This window comes from Sinohyriopsis cumingii, chromosome 12 (assembly GCF_028554795.1).
Source record: "Sinohyriopsis cumingii isolate HCF-2022 chromosome 12, ASM2855479v2, whole genome shotgun sequence".
Classification (NCBI taxonomy): Eukaryota; Metazoa; Mollusca; class Bivalvia; order Unionida; family Unionidae; genus Sinohyriopsis; species Sinohyriopsis cumingii.
In genome coordinates this window covers 7,992,523-8,019,099 of record NC_142972.1, presented here as the reverse complement: position 1 = coordinate 8,019,099, position 26,577 = coordinate 7,992,523, and the positions used below count along the sequence as shown (strand labels likewise).

At 35.0% G+C, this 26,577-nt stretch overlaps 1 protein-coding gene across 8 annotated transcripts in view; it reads right to left on the bottom strand.

Moving 5' to 3' along the window:
- Positions 1 to 1,553: 1,553 nt before the first annotated feature.
- LOC149785970 (CUGBP Elav-like family member 2) overlaps positions 1,554 to 26,577 on the bottom strand; it is a 259,746-nt gene continuing 234,722 nt past the window's right edge. For all 8 annotated transcript variants that reach the window (XM_089976221.1, XM_089976224.1, XM_089976222.1 and 5 more), the window contains 3 exons: positions 25,488 to 25,631; positions 22,381 to 22,523; positions 1,554 to 15,044 (listed from right to left, as the gene is read on the bottom strand). In XM_089976221.1, the coding sequence (XP_089832347.1) occupies positions 22,396 to 22,523; positions 25,488 to 25,631 (272 nt within the window). In that variant the 3' untranslated portion in view covers positions 1,554 to 15,044; positions 22,381 to 22,395. The remainder of the gene's footprint in view (positions 15,045 to 22,380; positions 22,524 to 25,487; positions 25,632 to 26,577) is intronic.

Here is a 26,577-nt window from a genome sequence, read left to right as displayed (position 1 = left end):
TGTCAGATTGTAGTCTGTATTGTTTGCAGTATCAGATTGTAATCTATTGTTTGCAGTATCAGGTTGTAATCTGTATTGTTTGCAGTGTCAAATTGTAGTCTGTATTGTTTGCAGTGTCTGATTGTAGTCTGTATTGTTTGCAGTATCAGATTGTAGTCTGTATTGTTTGCAGTATCAGATTGTAATCTGTATTGTTTGCAGTGTCAGATTGTAGTCTGTATTGTTTGCAGTGTTTGATTGTAGTCTGTATTGTTTGCAGTGTCTGATTGTAGTCTGTATTGTTTGCAGTGTCTGATTGTAGTCTGTGTTGTTTGCAGTGTCAGATTGTAGTCTGCATTGTTTGCAGTGTCAAATTGTAGTCTGTATTGTTTGCAGTGTCAGATTGTAATCTGTATTGTTTGCAGTATCCGATTGTAATCTGTATTGTTTGCAGTATCAGATTGTAATCTGTATTGTTTGCAGTATCAGACAGTAATCTGTATTTTTTGCAGTAACAGATTGCAATCTGTATTGTTTGCAGTATCCGATTGTAATCTGTATTGTTTGCAGTGTCAGATTGTAATCTGTATTGTTTGCAGTATCCGATTGTAATCTGTATTGTTTGCAGTATCAGATTGTAATCTGTATTGTTTGCAGTATCAGATTGTAATCTGTATTGTTTGCAGTATCAGATTGTAATCTGTATTTTTTGCAGTATCAGATTGTAATCTGTATTGTTTGCAGTATCAGATTGTAATCTGTATTGTTTGCAGTGTCAGATTGTAATCTGTATTGTTTGCAGTGTCAGATTGTAATCTGAATTGTTTGCAGTGTCAAATTGTAGTCTGTATTGTTTGCAGTATCAGATTGTAGTCTGTATTGTTTACAGTGTCAGATTGTAATCTGTATTGTTTGCAGTGTCAGATTGTAATCTGTTTGCAGTGTCAGATTGTAATCTGTATTTGCAGTGACAAATTGTAGTCTGTATTGTTTGCAGTATCAGATTGTAGTCTGTATTGTTTGCAGTGTCAGATTGCAATCTGTATTGTTTGCAGTGTCAGTAATCTGTATTGCTTGCAGTGTCAAATTGTAGTCTGTATTGTTTGCAGTATCAGATTGTAGTCTGTATTGTTTGCAGTATTAGATTGTAGTCTGTATTGTTTACCATGTCAGATTCTAGTCTGTGTTGTTTGCAGTGTCAGATTGTAATTTGTACTGTTTGCATCGTCAGACTAGTCTGAATTATTTGCAGTTGACTGTTGCACATGCACAATTTTGATGATATTAAGAATGAAGCACTTGGGGCTGGAAGGATAAAAAATATATCACTGAGTGGGGTGAGAGTGGATGGCATAAACAAATAGGCAAGGTTCTGTGGGATGGAACCTCTGGTTGGCAACTGCTCCATTTTATGCATTTCCAGTTATGTCAGGTTCAATATGTGGAGGGGAAAAGGAATGCTGATGTTTCCATCCCTAAAATGAACTAAAGTATAATGAAAAGAAAATGAAGGTCAAGGACACAAGAGGCATTGGTTTTAAACACAAGGGTTATAACAGTACATGAACACAATGTGATTTTAATGCCTTTAATGTCATATTCAATATTTACAATGAATAACCACAACACAATTTCTCCAATATACAGTACACCAAGTTTGCTACCAAATCATTGGCATCTCTTTTAAAACAATAAAATCTTGCTATTTAAAACAAATTTTGTCGTTCCTCGACAATATATATATAAGCTGAAACAACTCATTATTTTCTTTAAAACATATCATAAGTAGTGACAGTATTCTTTCAGATTGTGCTAGGACATGATTCTGTTGATTACTTGGACTCCTACAGTTTCCCAGTGTCCTCGTGTTTTCTTTGCATTTGATTGCAAAATCTTTATATGCAGTTTCATTTCTTGATCTGTGGTTGCTCCATTTGACATTAATTAGCAAAGCCATCAAAAGCTAAACTTCCTTCTCATTCCTTTCTACAGAAAGGATGATGTTTTGGAAAGGTTTTGAAGAACTACAGAATTCAGTGGTAGGTTCTGAGATACAAAAAGAAACCACTGATAATTGTGGAGATATGAACTTGTACTGCAATCCTCCTTCAACAATTTTTTTTTTGATTTATTTACAAACTGACCAATGAATTTACAGATTTTAGTTAATGTTTTAGGTTTGTCGAACCCTTTATTAAACAATCCATAGTTAGGTCAACAAGAGGACACTGATGATTTGTAATGGGTAGAGTCTTGTAGGGTCACCATGATGCAATGATAAAATGCATGGAGAAAAAAAAAACATGGAGGCTATACGGTCCTTACAAATTTAAAAAAAAGTTGATTTTGATATTTCTTCTGACTAGACAGAGACTTGCATGCCTAATGTACATGATGTAATATTGTAATAATTTCAGGGGCGTAGCATTAGTGTTTTAATCGACTTGTATGAGATATTGGTATGCCATCAGGGGAAATGATCTAAAAAATGGTTCATCATGCCACTCGGTCATAAGCTACAGCTGGTAATGGAACACAGAAAATTGAGGTATGGCTTTATAACAAATAACTCCCCAAATTACCATACGTATATGCTTATAAGACAAGTAAAACGGCAAAACATGCACAGACCCATATCTGCAGTGTAAGCACATTATGCTACAACAGATCTGGATGTTTGCTGTTTTGCAGTCTGACTTGACTTATAAGACTGTATATACAGTAGATGGAAGCTTATTCAAATAAAAACCCGTCTCGACAGTTCCATAATAGAATTCATGGTTATGGGCTATGGGCATGGCAAGGCCCTTTTTGGATCCTTGACAAATCCATCATTGAATTCATGGTTATGGGCTATGGGCATGGCAAGGCCCTTTTTGGATCCTTGACAAATCCATCATTGAATTCATGGTTATGGGCTATGGGCATGGCAAGGCCCTTTTTGGATCCTTGACAAATCCATCATTGAATTCATGGTTATGGGCTATGGGCATGGCAAGGCCCTTTTTGGATCCTTGACAAGTCCATAACAGAATTCATGGTTATGGGCTATAGGCATGGCACGGCCCTTTTTGGATCCTTGACAAGTCCATAACAGAATTCATGGTTATGGGCTATAGGCATGGCACGGCCCTTTTTGGATTCTTGACACGTCTATCTTGGAATTAATGGTTAAGGACTATAGGCATGGCACGGCCCTTTTTGGATCCTTGACAAGTCCATCACTGAATTCATGGTTATGGGCTATGGGCATGGCATGGCTCTTTTTGGATCCTTGACAAGTCCATAACAGAATTCATGGTTATGGGCTATAGGCATGGCACGGCCCTTTTTGGATTATTGACACGTCTATCTTGGAATTAATGGTTAAGGGCTATAGGCATGGCATGGCCCTTTTTGGATCCTTGACAAGTCCATCATTGAATTCATGGCTATGGGTATGGCAATGCCCTTTTCAGAGTCTGTATAATGCTTTCCCTCACATAAATAACAACCACTGATATTAATCAAATGGTGCTTCATAAGGGTGTTACTTATTTTACATGATACCAAAGACTTCAACATTTCCCTACTTGGGTTAATGGGTCCTTTGGACAATTTGAAAACTGAATTCTAAATCATGATCTATCAAATGTGAAGATCATTAAGTACAACACGCACAAAAAATTATGGAAAAATTGTGTCTCTGGAAACAATTATAAACTTGGGACATTTGAACCTTCTTGGTATGCAAATGTGATGAAGTTTTTAAACAAAGGATGATGATGAAAATAGAGACGTAAATGTCTTAATAACCCAGTTCAATGAGAGACTTGACCAGCTTCCTGTACTTCATCCTGTGGAAAGATGAAGCCTGAACCATAAAATAATAAAAGTCCTTTGAAGTCCAAGATGTTTGATGCATTATAAGATTAACTGATAAAATGTTCCATTGGGACATAGGATATCTAACAACTTCCATGGACTCATTACAAGGATAATAGTAATCCATTCTTTTTCCCCCTCTTCATATGAGAAATTCTATCCCTTCCATTGAGCATGCAAATACAGTTTATCCAATTATTTATGAGGACAGATTAATTACTATAGAGAAAAATTGATGGAATGTAATGATCCTCCTCCTCCTCAAACATTTAATTATCATTAGAACTGGTAAACTAAGATAATGGATTAGAATTGTTAAGAAATGTTTGTAATCTCACATCTATAATGTATAATATTCTTCAAAAGTATACCTTCAATTAGAACTGAATAATACTTTGACAAAAGCCATTTTGATTTTCACAAGTCTTTAAAACAATCAAGTCTATTTCAAAATAGAGACATTTTTGCCACATGACAACATCCAACATAAGTATGTAGACAGGGCAGTTGTACATTCATATAATGCATGGCATCAGCTAAAAAATTAATACTACTAAACTTGATTGTACCTGCTGAAAAGGTAAGCTGCATTCATGTGCACCCATAGCTGTGTTAACACACCCACAGATGTGTTAACACATCTACAATTGTGTTAAATGACATAAAACCCATATCAAGTTTCCTGTTAACAATGTTGATCCAGACATGCTATCACACAATGTGCCAACAGGTCAGGCACATAGATCCAGACATGCTATCACACAATGTGCCAGCAGGTCAGGCACAGAGATCCTGACATGCTATCACACAATGTGCCAGCAGGTCAGGCACAGAGATCCTGACATGCTATCACACAATGTGCCATAAGGTCAGGCAGAGACCCAGACACGCTATCACACAAGGTGCTGGCAGGTGAAGCATGGAGATCAAGAAGCTTTAAGCTTAATGGTGGGATTGTGTTTCCACTATCAGCCAATCATAAGCAAGCTTACATTAGTAATGTAATTTGCTATTTGTCGAACAAAATCATGTTCAACTCAAGTCAAGAGTTCAATGATTACTATACCTGGTCTATACTATCAGTTCTATTTATGATTTCTACTGTAAACAGCCTCAGCCCTGGCAAATACTGTATAGATCCCAATCAGCTAGTACAATATGGGATAGCTGGTACAGTATGGGATAGCTAGTACAGTATGGGATGGCTGGTACAGTATGGGATGGCTAGTACAGTATGGGATAGCTAGTATGGTATGGGATGGCTGGTATGGTATGGGATGGCTGGTACAGCATGGGATAGCTGGTATGGTATGGGATAGCTAGTACAGTATGGGATGGCTGGTACAGTATGGGATGGCTGGTACAGCATGGGATAGCTGATCTGGATCTACGTATGTTCATCTGGGCATATGTTGAACAAAGGTAAACAAGGTGCATGTTAAATGCAGTACAGCTGTAGTAAGAACTCAATCAAATGTTGTCTGCTTCTTCAGGATTTATGACCATCCAAGCTTTCATGGTTACTGAAGTCAATAGTGATTTTAAATTCACATCTGTGGGTCATTTGTAACCAGTTTTACTGATAAAATCCCAAACCAACAGAACACACTTGCCTGGGTATTGGATTCTTACTATGCTGAAAATGAATCAAGACATGTTTACAAACTTTATTTTTACAGGTCAATAATGAAAACCTATAAGTGCAAGTATTTAAAATATATAAAAATGTGTACTTTTTTGCAGTCTGGCCTGATCTCCCTGGCAACAAGCATGCCCTGAATCTTTAAACCAGTCACCATGCTTGATGCAAGACAATGTAGACAAACTAACATTCTAGTTATCTGGCTTGTTTACTGGGCATTATATATACATTAGAAATGGTAGGTAAATACTATGTGAATATAGTGTACATGGTGTATGTTTAGCTTCAATATATGGAGTCTTATTTGCAAAATGAACAGCGGTTGGTGCAAGTGAGACAAAATGAAATTCTGAGGTCAAGGTTATGAATGACTATGTACATTAGCTACCCATATGCAAAGAGAGTCAATTGTATCTTATCAAAATTATGGCCTTAACTCGGAATTTAACAAAATTAAAATGACACAAGGATTAGAATTCAGACTCAAATAGACTTTCAAACCCCTAGGGAGCTTGGTATCCAAAATTATTTAAAATTTAGATCTACACTCTTGTCTGCTACAAGCAAAACATAAGATTTAGTGCAGACAGTGTATCTGGGTTGTCTTGGTGACATTTTGTCCCCAATTTTACAAACTATGACATATGCTCTGAAAAAAAAATGAATTATGTGAGGTTATAAAAAATATTTCTTCCTGGGAGAAATAATAAAAACCTTGAAAATTTGAATATATCAATCATTTTAAAAGTAAACTGCGGTGATTGACAAAAGGCCCAACTGGGTGTGAGATCACTTACACTGTTGACATCTGCTTAACAGCCAATGCAAAAGCAGCTGACACAGGAATCTGTCAGTAGGATGCTTTCTGTAGAAACTTCTTGTTTTAACATCTTGTTGATTGCATATATTATGAAAACACTCATTTCTGATTGGCATCACCTGTACAGAGTTATCAGGATGATTTCTGCCAAATGTTGTGGAGTAGTTGCTGAGAAGTCGTTTAAACCCAAAAATTTAACTCAGTAATTGTGGCCGTATTTTTTAATGGATAGGCATTATTGGTACAAAACTGAAAGACCTTTGTGCCAGGATGCTGTCTGAAATTGGTTTAGTTGTTTTTGAGGTGAAGCTGAAAATAGTAATTGATGATAAGTACACAATGGACACTGGGCCATACCACAATCACAGTTCACCTTTCACCTTACAGTCAGGTAAGCTGAGAACTAAATGTACCGGTAAGCATTTTGTGATCACAGTCTTGTACAATTGTTACAAATCAAACCATGTAGATCCACTGTATGTTCCTTATATGTCTAAGTCATGATTTTCAGTATCTCCTACACAACATTTTATAATATATTCTCAACAAGAAAAACTATAATACTTTCTCAAAATGAAAATAACCTGCCAAAGACCGTTCCCTCTTCTAACAGGGGTCAGCAACTTGACAGATTCTTCATACAGGCACTGTTAAGTCAGACATTTTATGAAAACCTCTATGACTGAATTCTGTACACCCTATACCACCAATTGTAAACTAATTTCTTTGAAAAAAGGCAACATGTTGCCAATTTATCTTCCATGTAAAACTTTTTAAAAAATGGCAAGTCTGCCATGGAATAATCTAAATACATTGGTTAAATACATCATAATTTGAAACTATCTGACATAGAGAAAGAGGAAACAGATTAAATTGTGATACAAACATGAGTATATGGAACATGACATTAAATGCTCACCTCACATAATTAGCCTGCTGTGTAGACAATTTAAATTTTTGTGCTGAAACAATTTTTCTACTTTTAGTCAGTGACCTTGACCTCTAATCTATTAACCCCAAAATAGAAAGGCTCCTTTCTTATTCTAAGTGCAAACCATCTAAAATGTTTCATTCAGGTCTGTGATGTAGATCTAATGTTAGCGTGCAGTAACCATTTTTTCATTCTATCAGTTCTCGACCTCTGAACTCAAATCAAAATCACTTCCTTATGCCAAGTATAAGCCGCCATTATGTATGATCCAACTATGTGATGCTGAACTAATATTACTGTATGGAAACAATTTTTGTTCTTAATTCAAAGTGATGACCTCTCACCCTAATATAGATTGAATTCTTTCCAACCACAGGTGCAAATCATCCACATTTGAGCTTTTGACCCAGAGTATGAGGTTATCGACTATGACGTTTTTGAACTGTGGATGGTGGACAATTGCAATTATTTGCATGGAAATGAAATTGGTATCAGACTGACAGATGGATGTACATCAAAAGATGATTCATCCTGCCTCATGGCAGGTGCATATAAATTATTTTAATCAAAAAGAGAGTTAAAATCTGGGTTTTCATCAGCAAAATTTTCCACCACTGGATTCCTCATTATTCTTCTATTACTGACTGGATAGGGTGTAACAAAAATTCATTTCAGAAGTTTCCCTAACAATCTGTCTTCCATAGTTCAACATGATCACAGCTCCAAAAAGTCTGAGCAAACAACATGATTGTAAAATTTATAACAGACATGCAAATCCTTCATTCTGCCAGACCGCTACATTCAAGTATACAGTTATTAAATTGTTACCATAATAACAAAGTTATTTCTGCTACTATAGCAACAGCAGATGGGGAGGGGCATAACTGTATATTGTTAAAACAGACACATGTTGATAATAACATGAATTCCTGAGATCTTCACACAGAGTTCACATGCCTTACACAGAATCAATCTCATGAGATGAAGGAAAAATAGATGAATCTCTTCTAAACGGTAAATGGATGACTTAATTGTAGATTCAGCTGCAGGTACATAGTGTCATACATCCTCATTTAAAATTCAACCAGCACAATAGAAACCAATACATTTAGATTTTTTGTCAAAAATAAAACTTGATAGTTTAAAACCCTGGGGATGGGAACCACATAATGATCACTGTTTAGTAACATAACACACATCTCGTTTGTGTCGAGTTTGATTGCATGATTGACAAATAACTGATTTAAATACTTTTAAATGATAGAAATGTTTCACTGATAGGTTAAGTATAGCAAACTTCATGCCTATCCAAAAATATGATCCCTAGTATATACTTTTATTAGTGCAATTGTTTCTGTGTTTATCTATTCGACAATAAGTACTAGTAAATAAAGTCCAACTGCAAGCAACACAGACCTGATCTGCTGCCAAATATTGCACCGATAAATCAGGGTCAATGCTATTCGTTTTACTGATTATTCCTATAGATCTAGATCTACTAGTACATTATGCAATGGAAGATCTGGGTCTGTCCAAACTTGCAGATGGTCTTGTGAGGTATAAAACCTATCATTGAAATATTTGTTTCCAGCTGAACTTAATAAAAGAACTACTTGTGGTAAACACTAGATCTATTTCAACTGTCATGGTGAAAATGAAAATATCATGTACTAATCTGACTAATTAGCTGGCAATATATTTGTACACTATTTTAAGGCAGGACATACCAAGAAAGATTGCTGATAATACATATGTACAGATTACATACAGATCATAAATGAAAACTGACCTCTAAAAATTGTGGCTTAATACTGTCATAATGGGGAGGGAGGAGGTGGTGTGAAACAGAAAGCTTGTCATATCATTATCGGCATGTTGAGAACTTCATGAAAACATACATTACTGGCCAAGTAATAATATATCTTGCTACCTGTGATCAATCTAAGGGAAATCTGACAAATATACTTATTTCCTGCTTGTGAACACTTCGAGGACAGGTACACTAGAAAGCCATAGGCTATTGGATAAAGATGTACCTTATTTAATCATGTAAAAGACACCCAAATCAGACTATAATGTGTTGGTCAACAGATCAGGGTCTAGTCTGTTTGCTGGAAAATGCAAGTAAAATATTTAAACTCTGATCTGCCAGCACAGCACTTGGCAATTGATCCAAGATGGTCCTATTAGCAGATGGGTACATGTTATATATTAGCCCCAATCCCAGAAAACTGCAAGATATATTCCTATATGTACATAACTGACTGGAGCTAAAAAGCCACAAGTGTTCCAAAATGGATTACTCAGTGAAGTATTCAAATATGGATCACTGTTTAAGTATTTATGCTTTAAATGCAATTCTAAATGTAAAATATTAACCAATCACAACCATTGGAGGAAATCATCTAACTTTAATACTGAAGTATTTATACATGTTTTATGAGTCAATGTTGGGGGTTAATATCTTAATTATTTCACTTTAAAAATAAGTGACAACACCTTGCTTGCTGCAAAGTAGACAATAACTATTTAACTTTTATTAGTTACTCAGAGACTGATTCTGAAAATAAGACTATATGACTCCTTATTTTTAAAACATTACAATTCTCTGTGCTTTTGTTATTAACTGGAAATGACAAACACAAGGCATATACAACTTCTATTTAAACCTGGACAACAAACATACAAGGCTGTTTGATATATATATAAACAACTGCAATTTGACAAGAAAAGTAAATTCCACAAGTGTAGTACACCCCACAAAAAAAAGACAACACCACCATTCATTTTGATTTAGTTTCACACAAAATTACAAGAAAAACCCTGCAGAAACACTGCAAACATAGTAAATATATACTATAAATGACATCTAAACACTTCAGATCATGCCCCCAATGATTGAAATATCAGAAATAAAGACACACGAGGAACGTGAATCAAGACAGCAAATGCAAAGAACAGGCTGTATATCTAGGTAAAAATTCTAATCTGACAAATGTACTAATAGAGAAGAATGTGTCAACTTGTAATATATTTTGACAGCTAAGAATTAAATGATCAAGTCTGGATGACAGAATTGAAAAAATTATAAACAACACAATTTACTATGTTATCATCATATTACAGTAACTTTAATTGCTTTAACCACTGCCATATTTTAAGCAATAGTTTCTTTTTTCTTTGTTTTTCTTTCTTGTATGAATCCAAATTAACTAATCTTGACAGTTGAATAAAATGCAACATGAATTCATTTAAATCAAACAGAAAAATAAATTTGAAATGGAATCTAAAACAGGAATCTTAAAAAAGAAATAAGTCCCATGAATGGAAGGAAAGTGATTTCATTTCTGTACAGAAAAATCAAACCTGGATATTGTAAACAGATAATATTATGTGTGTCAAATTTTAACAATAAAAACCTTATAAGAGCACACTCAAGACTGGTCTAAACATGTGCCATAATTAAATGTGTATAACAGGGCTACATTGATTAAAGCCAACATTAGAAAGCACTTGGCCAACAATCCTACTGTACGTGATAAGTGGTGCTAGATGACAAAAACTAAAAGTTGCGCGAGGTAGCTTGCTGTGAGCAATGCATGCAAATTTGGTTTCATTCCAAGAAGCACTTGCCAACTGACATTTATAAGCAGGGACTAGGAGATCCTAGGTATGCAGTTAATTTAACTTTAATGTCATTCATTTGGCATGTACTTAAATATTTTTACTTTATGGCATAGACAAAATATACATTTTCTAATGCAAGTAATGTTTGCTTATTAATCCAAGAAAAACATGATTTAAAACCTTAAAAAGTAAATGCTGTGCCAATCTGAAGTGAACATCTGTTTACCATGTTGAAAGCTCCTTGAAAAGACAGACCATTCAATGGAGCCAAACTGTACTTGGCACTAACAGCGCATAATGCCGTCCTTACTAAATGCATCCCAGATATCCAGCTGCAAACAAAGACCCCGATCTATTGTGACCTAATGCGTGAGAAGACTGTCACTGACATGTACTTTGCTTTGCTATATATTAAAGTGCCATATATACTTGCTTATGAGTCTAACTGCAAACTGCACAGACCCAGATCTGCCATTGCATAATGTGCCAGCAGATCTGAGTCTGTGCAGTTAGGAGTTATCAGTAGAACAAACAATATAGACCCTGATATACAGAAGCATTATACTATGGCACACCAGGATCTTTGTTGTTTGCAGTTTGACTGGACTTGATAAGTGAATATGTCGTAGATCAGCACAAACCATGGTCAGCCTGCACAGAATGGATACAGGTTTCTACCCAGTTTGCAGCTGAATAAGCACGGATATGCACAAACATAGTAATAAATTTGCATTATATGCATGCAGCCTAGTAACAGTTTTAGTGATAAAATTGATTTTCAAAATATGGTATACCTTCTAAATCGACTTAATTGAAGTGACAGATTGACAAATATACATGGTCTTTAAAGCTGTATAACCAGACAAATAAAACAGAATACTCTTTCACATTTTAAAACTACTCTATTGATGTGAAGTCATTATAAAACCACAAACATGCGTCTTTTTTGTATTAACAAGCTCAAGTAAATCGGTAGCTAACTCTTGGATGGATTGAAGGACAAATTGATATACAGGTTTGCAAACAACAAACAAAAGATTAGCTAACAATCTGGCTAGTAAACTAACAATAAAGCAACTATAAAGCATGATATCTAAATATACATATCTATTCACACTAACATCTGGGGTATGTTGGTCATTTCCCTGGCACATAAGCTTGCTAAAGTTACCTCCCTTCAAGCCTCCATGGCTACAATTTTATCTTGCTCACTTTCAACACAATCACAACTCTGTAGTAACACTACCATGTTTGATTTGAAAGACTAGATCATGCATATATTTTGAGCTTCCCAGGAAAAAAATAAATTACATTACAAAATATCATTATGTACCATTTCAATCTGACTAAAATCTGAATACATCAAAATATACTTCATGTGAAGCAAACTTACAGCAATGTAAATTAGAAAATGAAACATTCTCACAAATAATGCTCCCAAAGAGGAGATGAGGGGAAGGGTGTAGGAAGGTGAAAAAAGTGACACAACCAATGCTTTCAGATATCTCTAATCTCTAAAGCTTTAATTTAGTGAGTGCTCTGTACCATAATTTATTTTATTTGTGAACACCAAAAGAAAATAAAAAACAAAATTTCAATTTAAGAAAAACAACATTTAGAACAGTTTTTCTTAGGATAGTAAATGTGTAAAAATATAAAGACCTGACACTGAGTAGTGATTGTGCAAAAAAAATTAAGACCCAACACTTGGAAGAATTTAAAAACATTTAAAGGATCAGCAATATCAAATGAAAGAGCATTTGATATACTTCTGCTAAAATTTCATAAACCAGAATAACATAATTTATGAATTTTCTTATACATGCGTGTACTACGTAAGACAACATTTCTGAGTACAGGAAAATAAATATTAGAACTTTGTTGTAATTTACTGCTTTTCGAAGCATGCTAAAATGGTACTTATGACACATACATTAGTCTCTCATTATCACGCCTATTTAAGACATTTCACGATTTTAAAAAAAATTATAACCAGACAGGCCTTTATTCCAAATGAGTGCATGAAATTTGTTTGTTTTGTATAAGAGAGTTAGGAGGGATTCAGCTCAATAGCTCATTTCATGCAAGTTTGCTGAAAAGTCTGCCCAAAAGCAAACAGTAATAAAATAGCAAATGTACTTTTAAAAATGCATACCACATTCCTTCAGTTTCAAAGCAATATATTTCATATTTAAATATTCACAGTATGGCATGTACTCCATTCAGTTTAAATTCCATCACATATACCACAGTAGTACATTAACAGGCTATCATTTTCTTCTACAAGTAATTTTTTAAAATATATTTTGGGATCAGCTGTATCAAAACTTGGAAGTATGAAAAATTACATAAATTATGGTACACTTCCCTAGCTTCTTCTGCATCAGCAGCTTTTTTTTACTCCTTTCACTGATGCATTCAAAGCCTTATTTACTAATTACACTGTTGCATTCAAAGCAAGATGGTTCTTGAAAGGAATAATGTTCTCAGTCCATTCTTTCAGCCTAATAAGGAATCCATTGTTTATGAAATCTTACACTACCTCAGAATTGGGAGTGAAGGAAATAATAGGATGAAAAAAAGCATCTGTCCAATGGAACTATAAACTTTTGAAGCTTAAAAATAAAATAAAATTAGAATTTATTTTATTAAGTCTTGCTAATGATTGTGTCTGGTTTAATGTAATGACAACCAAAAAGTCAATGGCATTGTGGAAACAAATCGTATTAAACTTTATGTCATTTTAGTATACATGTATCACCAGAACATGAATTTTTGAAGCAGCATTAGAACATATCTGGCAAGAAAAATGCTAATAGCAGTAAACCATGAAATGTATGTCACCATGTCCTAGTGTTCAGTAATAGCGAAAAGTATTCTTCATGGAACAGTCACATACCATGTCATCTGACTCTAACAGCAACAGTCTCTGCCAACATGAACCCAAACTTCATAGTTGTCACAAAAATGATGGACTTTCAGACAGATATTATCTATCTATAAACTAGAATTATAAAGCAATTCCAGGTCAATATTACATAAATTTTCAGTCTGATGTCCCTAAATCTATCTGAATTAGAAACAGAAACTAAATCATGCTGTTAAGGACTTCATGAAAGAAAAATAAATTCTATGCACAAATTTTGTTAGCAGTTAAAAGAGAAAATGCAGCAATATTCACAGTTAAATTATTTGGCCAAATGGCCCACCACTATATATGGTTGCCAAGACAATTCAGATAAAAATGTTACAATTGTAAAGACAGTTCAGATACCAATGTTACAATTGTAAAGACAATTCAGATACCAATGTTACAATTGTAAAGACAATTCAGATACCAATGTTACAATTGTAAAGATAATTCAGATACCAATGTTACAATTGTAAAGACAATTCAGATACCAGTGTTACAAATCTAGACTTAAATGTTTATCTTGATGGTTGCTAACAAAAAATTATTAACAGAGTACCAGAAAAGCAATTTACGATTCACTTTAAAGTTTAAAACCACCCATTTCTTTAAAAAAATGTGCACATCAAAAAGCTTTCGAAGAAATTTCTGATTCAAATTTGAACAAAAGGCCAATTCAACCAAAAAAGAATGTTAATTGAGAAACATGCATGCAAGTGAAGAAATAAAGTACAGGATCATTCCAGATGGATTTGTCATTGAGAAAAACAGTACGTTTAAAATAAAATGAGAATTTAAACAATAGCTAGCAAAATATTATAATTTCATGATATGTTTATTGTACATGTAACAACATTTTTGAAGATATTCTTTGCAAATGGAACCAACAACAGTTTCAAATTATAATTTGCCCCTACACAGCCAGTGATCAAGGGAGGTAACTCAACAGAAAGAAAAAGATGACACAAAAATGATTTGCTAATAGGACTCTATCTGACCGTGAATTTAATGAGGGATGTTGTGTATACCCCAGAGACAAAGGTTAAAGGGACCACACACCAAATAGAAAATTCTACACAAGTAGTAACAAACCCCTATCCTCAACCAGTCTGAAGTATCTTTTAAGTACAAGGGCAGAACAGCAATACACTATACAGGCATACAGTCCAGACGATGACGCTGACGATTCACTGGGCGTAGGAAACAAACAGGACGAACGTGTCACGACGATAACAGGGCACACAGGTCACATGGCACGCCAAGGTGTTATCTACATGGAAGAAAAGCAAAGGAAAATGATAGTATAACAAATTATTATGAAAGCCTCAAGGACCTCCAGTTTCAGAAATTACAGATCTACACCCTATGGAGGTCAACGACTACTTGTTAGATTTCTCAACCCATCAGTCATCTGTCCTGTTGTGGGCAGCACTCAAATCACCACAACAGGATGTCTAATAAATGTAACCACTGCCTTTCCAGCTTTTTTTCCCCCAAGCTTGTCCATGTATCTAAATATTCTTTTATACTAATGTGTCATTTGGACTTTAAAGAGGTTGCCGAAACCCTTTGTCTTCAATAGGATTTTGTTTTGTTAGACATGAAAGCTTGGCCACAAGGGCATTTTGCAACAACATGGGCTGGTTATGCAGTTCACCTTGTAAAAGTAGTCTAGTCCCCTGACCATATCCACCGAGTCAAATATAAAAACCTAGATCTGGACCTAACCAAAAAGAGCAAATATACTGCTTCAGGTCTTTTTTTAAAAGGTTTAGCAAGCCATAGAGTAAAATTGTAAGAGTTGGTAGCTTTGAATTTGTATTTCACAATGCAACTTCATGTTCTGTATAATTTCACCCTTTACCTCATGCAAGTGCCTCTACTCCATTCTCATGGAAGCACCTTCTGACACCTTTACCCAATTTGCATAGACGTGCCATTTGATGCCTCTACACCATTGTCATGGAAGCGCCTTTCAACGTCTACTGTAAACATCAGCCATTTTGAGCGGGTTTTTGTAGTGTCACCTTTGGGGAAAACCCCCTACTAGATACTACATTCATTGATTTAAATGACCATTGCATCAGATCATGTGGTCGCTTTTAAGATCTGATCAAAATCTGCCATTTAAAGTTAACTTGGTTGTATTCTTCACTCTCCAAAAATGGAGGCTGTGGATTTTGCTCACTACTTACTTGAGTTTTCATGATTAGAATCACAACTATGAAAATTTCAATAACTTAAGTAAAGGCTCTGATACTGATGTAGGCAGTTATCAGTTTTTATAAATTATCAAATTCATATGACTTAGTGATGTAGATGCAGACAACTAAATTTCAGAACTCCTGGTTGATGGAGTTTAACTTTGTGATACACAGCAGCAAGGGGGAGCATTTTGTTCCTCACAAATCCTGTAAACACCATATCCACATCAGTCATTACAGCGTGTACAACATCTGTTGACATACAGCACCATATCTATGTAACACAGGGACAAACCAGAACACATTCAACATTGAACTGAACAGTCAGGTAAGATCTCTTTGTCATTATTTTATTATTCATTATCTTGCCTCCAAATGAAATGGTTAATCCTTATTGTGATGCGTATTTCCTTTGTTTTACAGATGCACTTCTGACAATGCTAATGTTGGAAATAACAACTCCGTTCTGACCAGTATTCACTACAAGAATCCTGCAGGGAAGTTTAAACAAAGTACTACCAGGGCTGTAGTGAGTGCATAGATGACCGCTAATGACACTTGCATCCACACCCATACCGTTGAAATATCGACAGCATCATAGACGGCAACTAATTAAGACCATATTCTGGCAATGGATTTTGAAGTCAGAAACTTTGTGTATTTTTTAAAATTTCATACCAGTGTGGTTGTGGTTATGAAAGTGTCTGCACACATGTACATGTATAGTAATGACACAAAACTATGTCTAACTAATATTATGTTTGTAAGTGTGTCAAAGGCTTTAAAGAAAGAATTTATTTTATTTTAGTGAGATTTTAATTTCTAGTCATTTTCTATCGGCTTATATGAAAGGTTAGTTTATTCTCAATTAGATGACATGGCTTATATGAAAGGTTAGTTTAGTTTCAATTAGAAGACATGGTTTATATGAAAGGTTAGTTTATTCTCAATTAGATGACATGGTTTATATAAAAGGTTAGTTTATTCTCAATTAGATGACATGGTTTATATGAAAGGTTTATTTTCAATTAGAAGACATGGTTTATATGAAAGGTTAGTTTATTCTCAATTAGATGACATGGTTTATATGAAAGGTTAGTTTATTCTCAATTAGATGACATGGTTTATATGAAAGGTTAGTTTATTCTCAATTAGATGACATGGTTTATATGAAAGGTTTATTTTCAATTAGAAGACATGGTTTATATGAAAGGTTAGTTTATTTTCAATTAGATGACATGGTTTCTTTTTGGGGTCTTGTGCACTAATGAATTCTAGGCTCTAATCAAAGTACTGCAAATACTGGCATGATCAGCTGATACTATGCTATACAAGATGGAAGAACTCTTCAATTCTTCCCATGTCACTAGAGAATTTATATCAATATTTTAAACACTATTTAAGGCATAATTGTGATGGTTTCCTTTTAAAAGCATTTTCTATTATTGCTACAAACATAACCCTAAATGGACAGTATCCTGCCATATCACTGCCAGAAGGTTTATTCATTTAACTAAATATGAATTGCCGCCCTTGACATAAATTACCTTAAACAATGTTGTTTATTTTAGTAAGGCTATACAGTTTATCAGTATTAACACAAACTATATTCGATAAAAGAGAAAGGATACATGGACATGGATGAAATTGTAAATATGTATGAACGTAGCAGCATATTAGGACACAACAGCACAACAGTGACTATTTGGTGACAAAAATGTGAAAATGAGCAATTACACAAAAAAATAGCTGATGATGTTCAGTTGTAGACCAAATGGAGAAAAAATAGCAATATGCATGGGGACAAAAAATTCCAAAAAACATTCAGGTTTGTAGTTAGCTTCACTTAACACTGGCAGTGTTTTATCTACAAATGGCTTCATGTAAGTCATTTGACTCATCAAGGCAACAAAACTGAATCACAATCCAAACCGACGAGTCTTATTCAAACTGATGATCAGTTTTCAGTAGTTTTTAAAAAATAATTATATTATTTAAATACACAATAAAAATATTAGTTATATAATGTGACTAAAGCCAATAAGGCAATCCCATGCCAGAAACATCTACACATTCTAAATTTGTTCATAATCTTGTAGATGGTTTCATGTCATCAGAAATAATCTGAGCAAATATGACAAAGCATTTATTGTTGGCTATGTCAGTACTTTCATCTGCCTTTGCTGTCACAAATGGCGAATTTTGCAGGTCACGTATAAGACTATCCTCAACAACGTTTGATAAGCTCTTGAGTAAATATGAACTGGTAGTAGCCGAGTCATACTGATTGGCAGAATTCTTCCAAATACCAATGGCATCAATTTCTTCAGCTGTTAAGTTGTGTATTAAATTAAGAAGAGATTTGTATTTAAAAAAGGAATGTCTTCTACACTCAACCAATGTACACACTTAAGTAGCACTTTCTCTGCTATGCTATGTCTTACTTGGAAGAATGTTTTTGTAAACCTACATTCAAATCTGCCTGGTACTGTTGACCTTCAATCAGCAGTTTGTGTTCTGGCAACCCAGCATGCCTTGCCATGTACTGTTCAGAAAGTTATTGTTTTTATGCACATTTGGTCATGGAGTTTTTTTAAAGCCTCTGTACATATATGGCAAAACATAAAGGTGTCTTCACTGTCACAATCTTCACTCGACTTAACTTCTTTTTGAAAATATAGTCAGCTGTGTTTTCAACCACTGCTGCACAATTTACGTTTTATCTTATGAGTAACCATTACCTCATCTTTGGATGATGAAGGCTTGATTACAATACTATTATCATCGGTCAGTCATAAACGTGGTCTATTTTAATTATTTAGCCTGGGACGCCATTTTTAGTCGAATGCTGACAGTATCTTGGGACAATGAAAGGCATATAACTGAGTGAATGGAAATTGTTGTTTCAATGTGTGACAAAGGTGCACATAAAATAAAAGTTTCTCGTGAGAATCTTTTTAAAATCATGTATTTTCCACCTCTTTCTTGGGTGGAGGGGATTATACGGTTCTAACCTCCTGCTGCTACAAATGATGTGACAGTTACAGGTCACATAAGGTCAGATCCAGGCTCCACACTCAGTTGTAACTCTATGTATTATGATAACATTAGTGTCAGAAACTGATGTGCGTGTGTTTACCCTGTTTGGGAGAGTTGTAATCTAGCCATTAAAGTAGTTAGACCAAACCTTAATTTTGTGTTAATCAACAATTTTGTGTTGATCAGCAAAACATAACACTGGAGTGCGTCAATTTAAATACCATTGATGGTTTTTAGTCCAAACCTTTGCTTTTTGTTAATAAGTAAAACATAACATTGAGGAGCATCAATTTACATATCGGCAACAATTTGTGTGCATCAAATCAGAAAAGTCTGTGTATCTGATGCATGATGTATCAGTAGATAAAACACTGCCCTGGTGCCAAATCATCAGAAAGGACACCAATAACTGCCTAAGAAAGGGGTGAACATTTTTTGGAATGTTTGATTTACTGCAGGCTTTGTTATTGCTGTTATTATTATAGGGTTTAATGCCATTTTTCAGTAAAAGATAGGATGTACATGGCAGTCAGTATAACTGGTGGAGGAAGAACCTGGGAAAACCCAGGAAACAAACACCTGCCCAACGGGAAGCTAATGACATGCTTTCTTACACACCTACATTGGCCGAGCCGAAGATGCAGACAAGTGAGATGGCAGCAATTCATAATGGTAAGCACATTAGACCACCTGGGCAGGCTTTCCCATAGTACAAACAAAATGATAGTTGAAATATAGCAAAATGTTCTCAAAGTACTCCATGTTGACAGATGCTTCTCAAACATTTGCTCACAATATGGCCAATGCCAATGTTAAATAAATGATTACAATGATAGACAGGACTAGTTATCAATAAATACATCAATGAAATGTAAATGATGGACAGGACTAGTTATCAATAAATACATCAATGAAATGTAAATGACGGACAGGACTAGTTATCAATAAATACATCAATGAAATGTAAATGACGGACAGGACTAGTTAGCAAAAAATACATCAATGAAATGTAAATGATGTCTTTTTCACAACAATGCTTATGTCCATGCAAACTTTTGAAATCCTCTGCAGTAAGTGGTCAACTCCCATTGTCAGATCTGCCCAGATTGACGATGGTGGTGTGTCCTTGGGCTAAGCACTATATCTTCATGACTCAGTACAATATACTCTTCAACATGCTGCTATGCCATAAAACATCAAAACAAAACCAGAACAACTTCAACCAAAACCTTGACAAAATATTTTAAGATGGTCTTACCCTTGCCAAGGGGTCAGAAGTAGGGCAGGGATGCATGATTTTGAAAGATCAGTTTTTCCCCGATTCATTATTTCACCCCATGGTTTGGAAATACTGAAAACTGTACCAATGATGACACTAAGCCTGTAATTAATTATATACAAGTCTCATCAGCAACATAAATCACCATGATGACTCATACCTGTGTCTCACCAGCAACATAAACCCCTGTAATGAATGATGCCTATGTCTCAACAGGAATAAAAAACCCTGTAATGAACAATACCTATGTCTGCCCAGAACATAAGCCCCTGCAATGAATAATATTTTTGTCTCACCAGAATATAAACCCCTGCAATGAATGATGTTTTTGTCTCACCAGAACATAAGCCCCTGCAATGAATGACATTTTTTGTCTCACCAGAACATAAGCCCCTGCAATGAATGACATTTTTTGTCTCACCAGAACATAAGCCCCTGCAATGAATGACATTTTTTGTCTCACCAGAACATAAGCCCCTGCAATGAATGACATTTTTGTCTCACCAGAACATAAGCCCCTGCAATGAATGACATTTTTGTCTCACCAGAACATAAGCTCCCATAAAGAATGATACCTATGTCTTAAGAGCAACATAAAACCCTCTAATGCATGATATTCATTTCTCTACAGCAACAAAAACTGCTTTAAAGAATGACATCTACCAGCAATATAAACCCTCATAATGAACCATACGCATGTCTCACAAGCAACATAAACCCCTGTGATGAATGATACCCATGTCTCACCAGCAACAAAAATCACTTTAATGAATGACATCTATGTCTCACCAAAATCGCAAACCCCCATAATGAATAATATCCATGTCTCAACGACAACATAAACCCCTGTAATCAATGATATTTATGTTTCACCTGCAAGAAAATCAAAATTCACAACTGGAGTTGGAACATTAATTAACAAAATTGTTTGGGCAACTAATTGGGCAACTAATTGTGCATTAATTGGCCAGAACTTTATATAAATAATAAAGGAACTAAACTTGTGACAAGAAAATGGATGGCCCCACTATTATGGTATAACCAAGGGTTCAACATGCAAATAAACACTTTAAGAAATGGGGACAACTTTATGTCAAATTATCCCAAATAAACAACTCAAACCTTACCTAGGTCATCTGAAAGTTGAGCTGCCATACCATTTGGTTTTAAATGATATATTTCCTCAGAACTTTTTTTAAGAGAAAGAAAATTAGTGATATATGGGACGTAATGACATGGGGCAAAAGATGTATCATGCCAACACTGTCCCTTCCCTCCTTATGACATAGGTGCAAAAATGATAATTTTGTCATCAGGATCACAAACATATCCAATAAAAAGTCACATTTGAAGAAGAAAAAAATCAATTTTTTGAGCCAAAAGGTTCAAGATTCCAAATTGCTATGCTCTCATATTCACATATGCTATATTTAATGAATGCTAGGTCACAGGACAGCTTTAAATGTGTGTTCAATGTATGCTATAGTATTCACACACTCTTCTGTTTGTACCCCCTACTGATTTTAGTAATGAAAAGCATCAAGGTGGGTAAAGAAGAAAATTATGTCCTTGTGAGGTGCATTTTCCAAAGCATTAGCATAGTCTATTGAAGCACATGGGATAGCACAGATCATACGCACTTCTTTCTAGAACAGTTTGCATTTCCTCTAACTTTCAAGTCTAGATATCAGATCAATATTTCATGAAAATACAAGTTGACTAGAATGTTTTTTCCTCATTAAACCCTATTTATTAGATACTGAATAAAAACATGGGTTTAAGAATATTCATACAACTCAAGTTGTTAGCTTGTGAAGTCTCAGATGGACGCAAACAGAGCACTAAAGAACAATATCTATGATCAAAAGGTACCTTTGCAAATGCTTTTACTGGGGTCTGAATCCAGGGCTGAACAGGTGCAAAGTAAGCACACTGTTGCTGTGCTATCCATACTGATGTACCTGTCTATGCAGTACAGCCTACTTGCATACTTACCGACTTACCTAATCAATTTTACAGACTTACTTTTGACAAGCTTGCCACAATAAAACTTAAGGAATACCGTCATAGTAGGTGCAACTTACATTTTGTTCCTACTACTAGTAAGGCCTGCTGTCATTCTTTGGTCTCTTGAGTTGCACTTTTAATCTCTTCATGCCTATCTGAAAGCCGTTCATCGCCTGAATTGCTGCTTGGGCTGACACGGGGTTGTCAAAACTTACAAAACCTATCCAAGTAGAAAATTAAAAATGAAGTGAGCTACAATATTTTCACTGATCTTGATGACTTCTACAAATCATGGAATGTTTTGGTTAACCTTGGTGAAAACTGTGTGTTGTGAAATCCAAGACAAAATTTAAATGCTGATGCTGGAAAGATATACCATTGTCTCACCATCTTTTATCCATCTGTTGTTTACTTTTCAGTCTTTTTTTAGCACGAACACTTGTTTTAATAAACTATACCTCTCCTGTGATAACTCGCACACAACTGGGTCCAAAGACAGACCGTACTATAAGCAAGCGTGAGAGTTACCAAGGGACCTCCAAAATATAAGTTATACCATCCCTGCCAGACAAAACTGATGGGGGGGTGGGGAGACGGTGATGTTTAATGGCTGAATGCTTATTTTATAATCACTTTGAGAATAATTGTCAATAAATTACTTTTTCTAATGAAGCTGTTTGATATTCTGTATAAATTACATTTCAAGATGCCCATCTGAAGATCATTAACATTAATCCAACAGCATTCACATGGAAACATTTAAGTATTATACCACTGAATTTTGTTTTGTTGATTAGTCCGGTTCCTTGCTTATTATGTTATGCAGAGTTCGAAGCAGGGAGTTTACAAGGCAGGGAAGATAACTACCTGCTGATACATGATGAAACAAGATTCCTTTCTTAAAGAAACCCAACTAGCTGCATTTATTTTGTTTAACAAAACTCAATTTTTGTACTTTTCAGTTAGTAAAATACTGATGCCATGATTTCATTGCAAGTAAAAGTGAAACTTTTTCTCATCATTGAGGATATTTCGAAGAGCCAATTCAGGATTTTTCTGAAACTCACTTCTCCCCAATGATCTGTATGTGTGAAACAATGCTCATTATTTCACGAAGTATTCATTTTGCCTTGCTATCTTTGATCACATTTATGACTGAGTAGCTTACTTAAGGTAGTCTAATTATATTAAGCACAAAATAATATTTATTAATATTTATAACTGTTTGACTCATCAATTGAAATCAGTTCAACTAACATGACCGAGGCATCAAGATCTAATTATGCATGTAGGATTTGCATGCCCTTCTGCTTTTCTTTTATTCCACTTTCTTTATTTGATACAAAAGACACAACTTTTCAAGAAAATACAAAGGAGGTCAACTTTGATTCAGTACAACAATACAATAAAAACTTCAAATACCAAAACACAGTTAACACTTAATTAGGTTGTCGGATAAATGCTCGAGGCCATTGCTGTTATGGAAGATTGACATATTACATCTGAATACAAGAAGGCGCATTGCATCTCTACACTTAAACCAAACTAAATGATGGAACTAAAATACAAATTTGACTTGCTAAAATTTTTAAAAAGTTTTTATTTAATTAAAGTACTGCCTCCGGTATGCATAAGTGACATTTTCATTGACTGAAATTTTGTTGAATGTTGTTATTTACAGCATACTAAGAATGTAGTTTCAAGAGAAAATGTAAAAAAAAATTATGACTTCTTATTAAAAGTTGACAATTTCATAATGCTGATTCAAATTTCAAGGTCCTATCTACCATTCTGAAGATAAAATGAGCGAAAATAAAAGTTTCAGTTATCAAGTTCAATAAATAGGGGTCAGTTTTGGGGTAATTTCTATTCAGAACAATTGGGTTCCATGCCTGACTCTGCGTTATAAGCAGATTTGCGAGTTATCAGGGTGTGAGGTATTGAGGAAATGGTGTAATTACCTATAAGAAAGAAAAATGTGATGTCCAGGTTTCTATGAGTGTACATTCAAACAAGTTTAATTCAGATCCAAATTTTCATGTCATGGCATATAGTTGCTGTTGAGGATTTTCATGTTATGGCATATAGTTGCTGTTGAGGATTTTCATGTTATGGCATATAGTTGCTGTTGAGGATTTTCATGTTATGGCATATAGTTGCTGTTGAGGATTTTCGTGTTATGGAATTGGCATATAGTTGCTGTTGAGGATTTTCATGTTATGGCATATAGTTGCTGTTGAGGATTTTCGTGTTGTGGAATTGGCATATAGTTACTGTTTGAGAACTTTCTCAGACCTGCCAACCCTGACAAGACCGTCCCAGTAAGGCAGTTGATTTTTTTCGGTAAGTTTGACCAGTTTTCAGTAAGGTGTAACAAAATTTTATAAACTGATATTGTAAAGTTGGAAAATATATTTAAAAGTATTCGAAACATGCAGCAACTGTAAACATTACGTTCAACTGAAAAGTTTGTAAAGTACACGTAGACCTTATTTACGACTAGTTCAGTTGCACAAATGTCAGTTTCAAAACACATGCAGCTCAATGGCTTGTTGCTATCTCTCAAATGGATGTAATTCTTGGAACTATTTTTCCATTTCACATGATGACGTCAATCATATCTCCTGCCACGAGTCATACTCAACTTGACATGTGATGTCCAATAAAAATAATTGCGTCTCTTCCTGCTTTTCTTCTTGAGAATCTGAATATTCCTTTTTTATGTGCTGATTATTAACACTTTTTCAGAGGCTTTTTCCCTATTGTCTTCAACATGCTGGATGCAATATTTTAAAAACTATATAATGAACTGTTTGATCATACAATCAACCTGCATGAAAATATTTGTGCAGTTTAAAGTGTCTAAGATACTGCTGTAAAGTTAGTCTGGTTTCCTGACCAACTCCACAAATTCTAAAATGAAACCCGGATTCAAATCAATAAAGGATGAGTCAATTATCTGGATTTTACAGCAACAGTAATTTTTCCGAAGTTTTTGCTTTTATTCCATATGTCCATATTTTAAGGGTCATTTTCGTGTGACTTAAGCAAATTCGAAAGGGTTGGCAGGTCTGCTTTGTCATAAAAATAAAATGAAGTTTACAGACGCTTTTTAATCTTTCCTCATTGATAGTCAAATTATGTCATGTGAGGTTTCCTTTAACAGCAAGGAGTATCATCTTACCAAAACACTTGCTAAGATTGGTCTGTTTGTCGATGAAAACTTTGGCCGATATAACGGTACCAAAGGGCAGGAACGTCTGCATAAGGTCCTGGTCGCTGAATTCCTGTGGCAGGTGGTAGATAAACAGGTTCGCTCCCTCAGGTCCTGACAAAAAAGTTACAGTAAATATGGACAACAAAAACCAATTAGCTAAGGAAAACATGATGCTCATTAAAAACCAAACTTGGCGTTCAAGACAAGGGTGCTATTGTGATACTACTCGACATTTTCTTTCCGCAAAACATGCTTCAACTAATACTAAATAACTTGTTAATATAAAAAAATTAAAAAGTTTATTTTTTCTGAACCAGTTAATAACTGTAATGTATAACAATATTCTACCATGTCACTGTGCCATGATTTCTGTGGTGTCATTGTTCCTTGACTGGAACATGATCCCAGTCTGATGCCTTAGTCATATCCAGCATACAGAATAATGATTTATGTCGTGTCATTGTTCCTGGATTGGAACAGGATCCCAGTCTGATGCCTTGGTCATATCCAGCATACAGAATAATGATTTATGTTCATCATTGTTCCTGGATTGGAACATGATCCCAGTCTGATGCCTTGGTCATATCCAGCATACAGAATAATGATTTATGTCGTGTCGTTGTCGTTGTTCCTTGACTGGAACATGATCCCAGTCTGATGCCTTAGTCATATCCAGCATACAGAATAATGATTTATGTCGTGTCATTGTTCCTTGACTGGAACATGATCCCAGTCTGATGCCTTAGTCATGTCCAGCTTTCAGAATAATGATTTATGTCGTGTCATTGTTCCTGGATTGGAACATGATCCCAGTCTGATGCCTTGGTCATATCCAGCATACAGAATAATGATTTATGTCGTGTCGTTGTTCCATGACTGGAACATCATCCCAGTCTGATGCCTTAGTCATGTCCAGCATACAGAATGATTTATGTCATGTCATTGTTCCTGGATTGGAACATGATCCCAGTCTGATGCCTTGGTCATATCCAGCATACAGAATAATGATTTATGTCGTGTCATTGTTCCTTGATAGGAACATGATCCCAGTCTGATG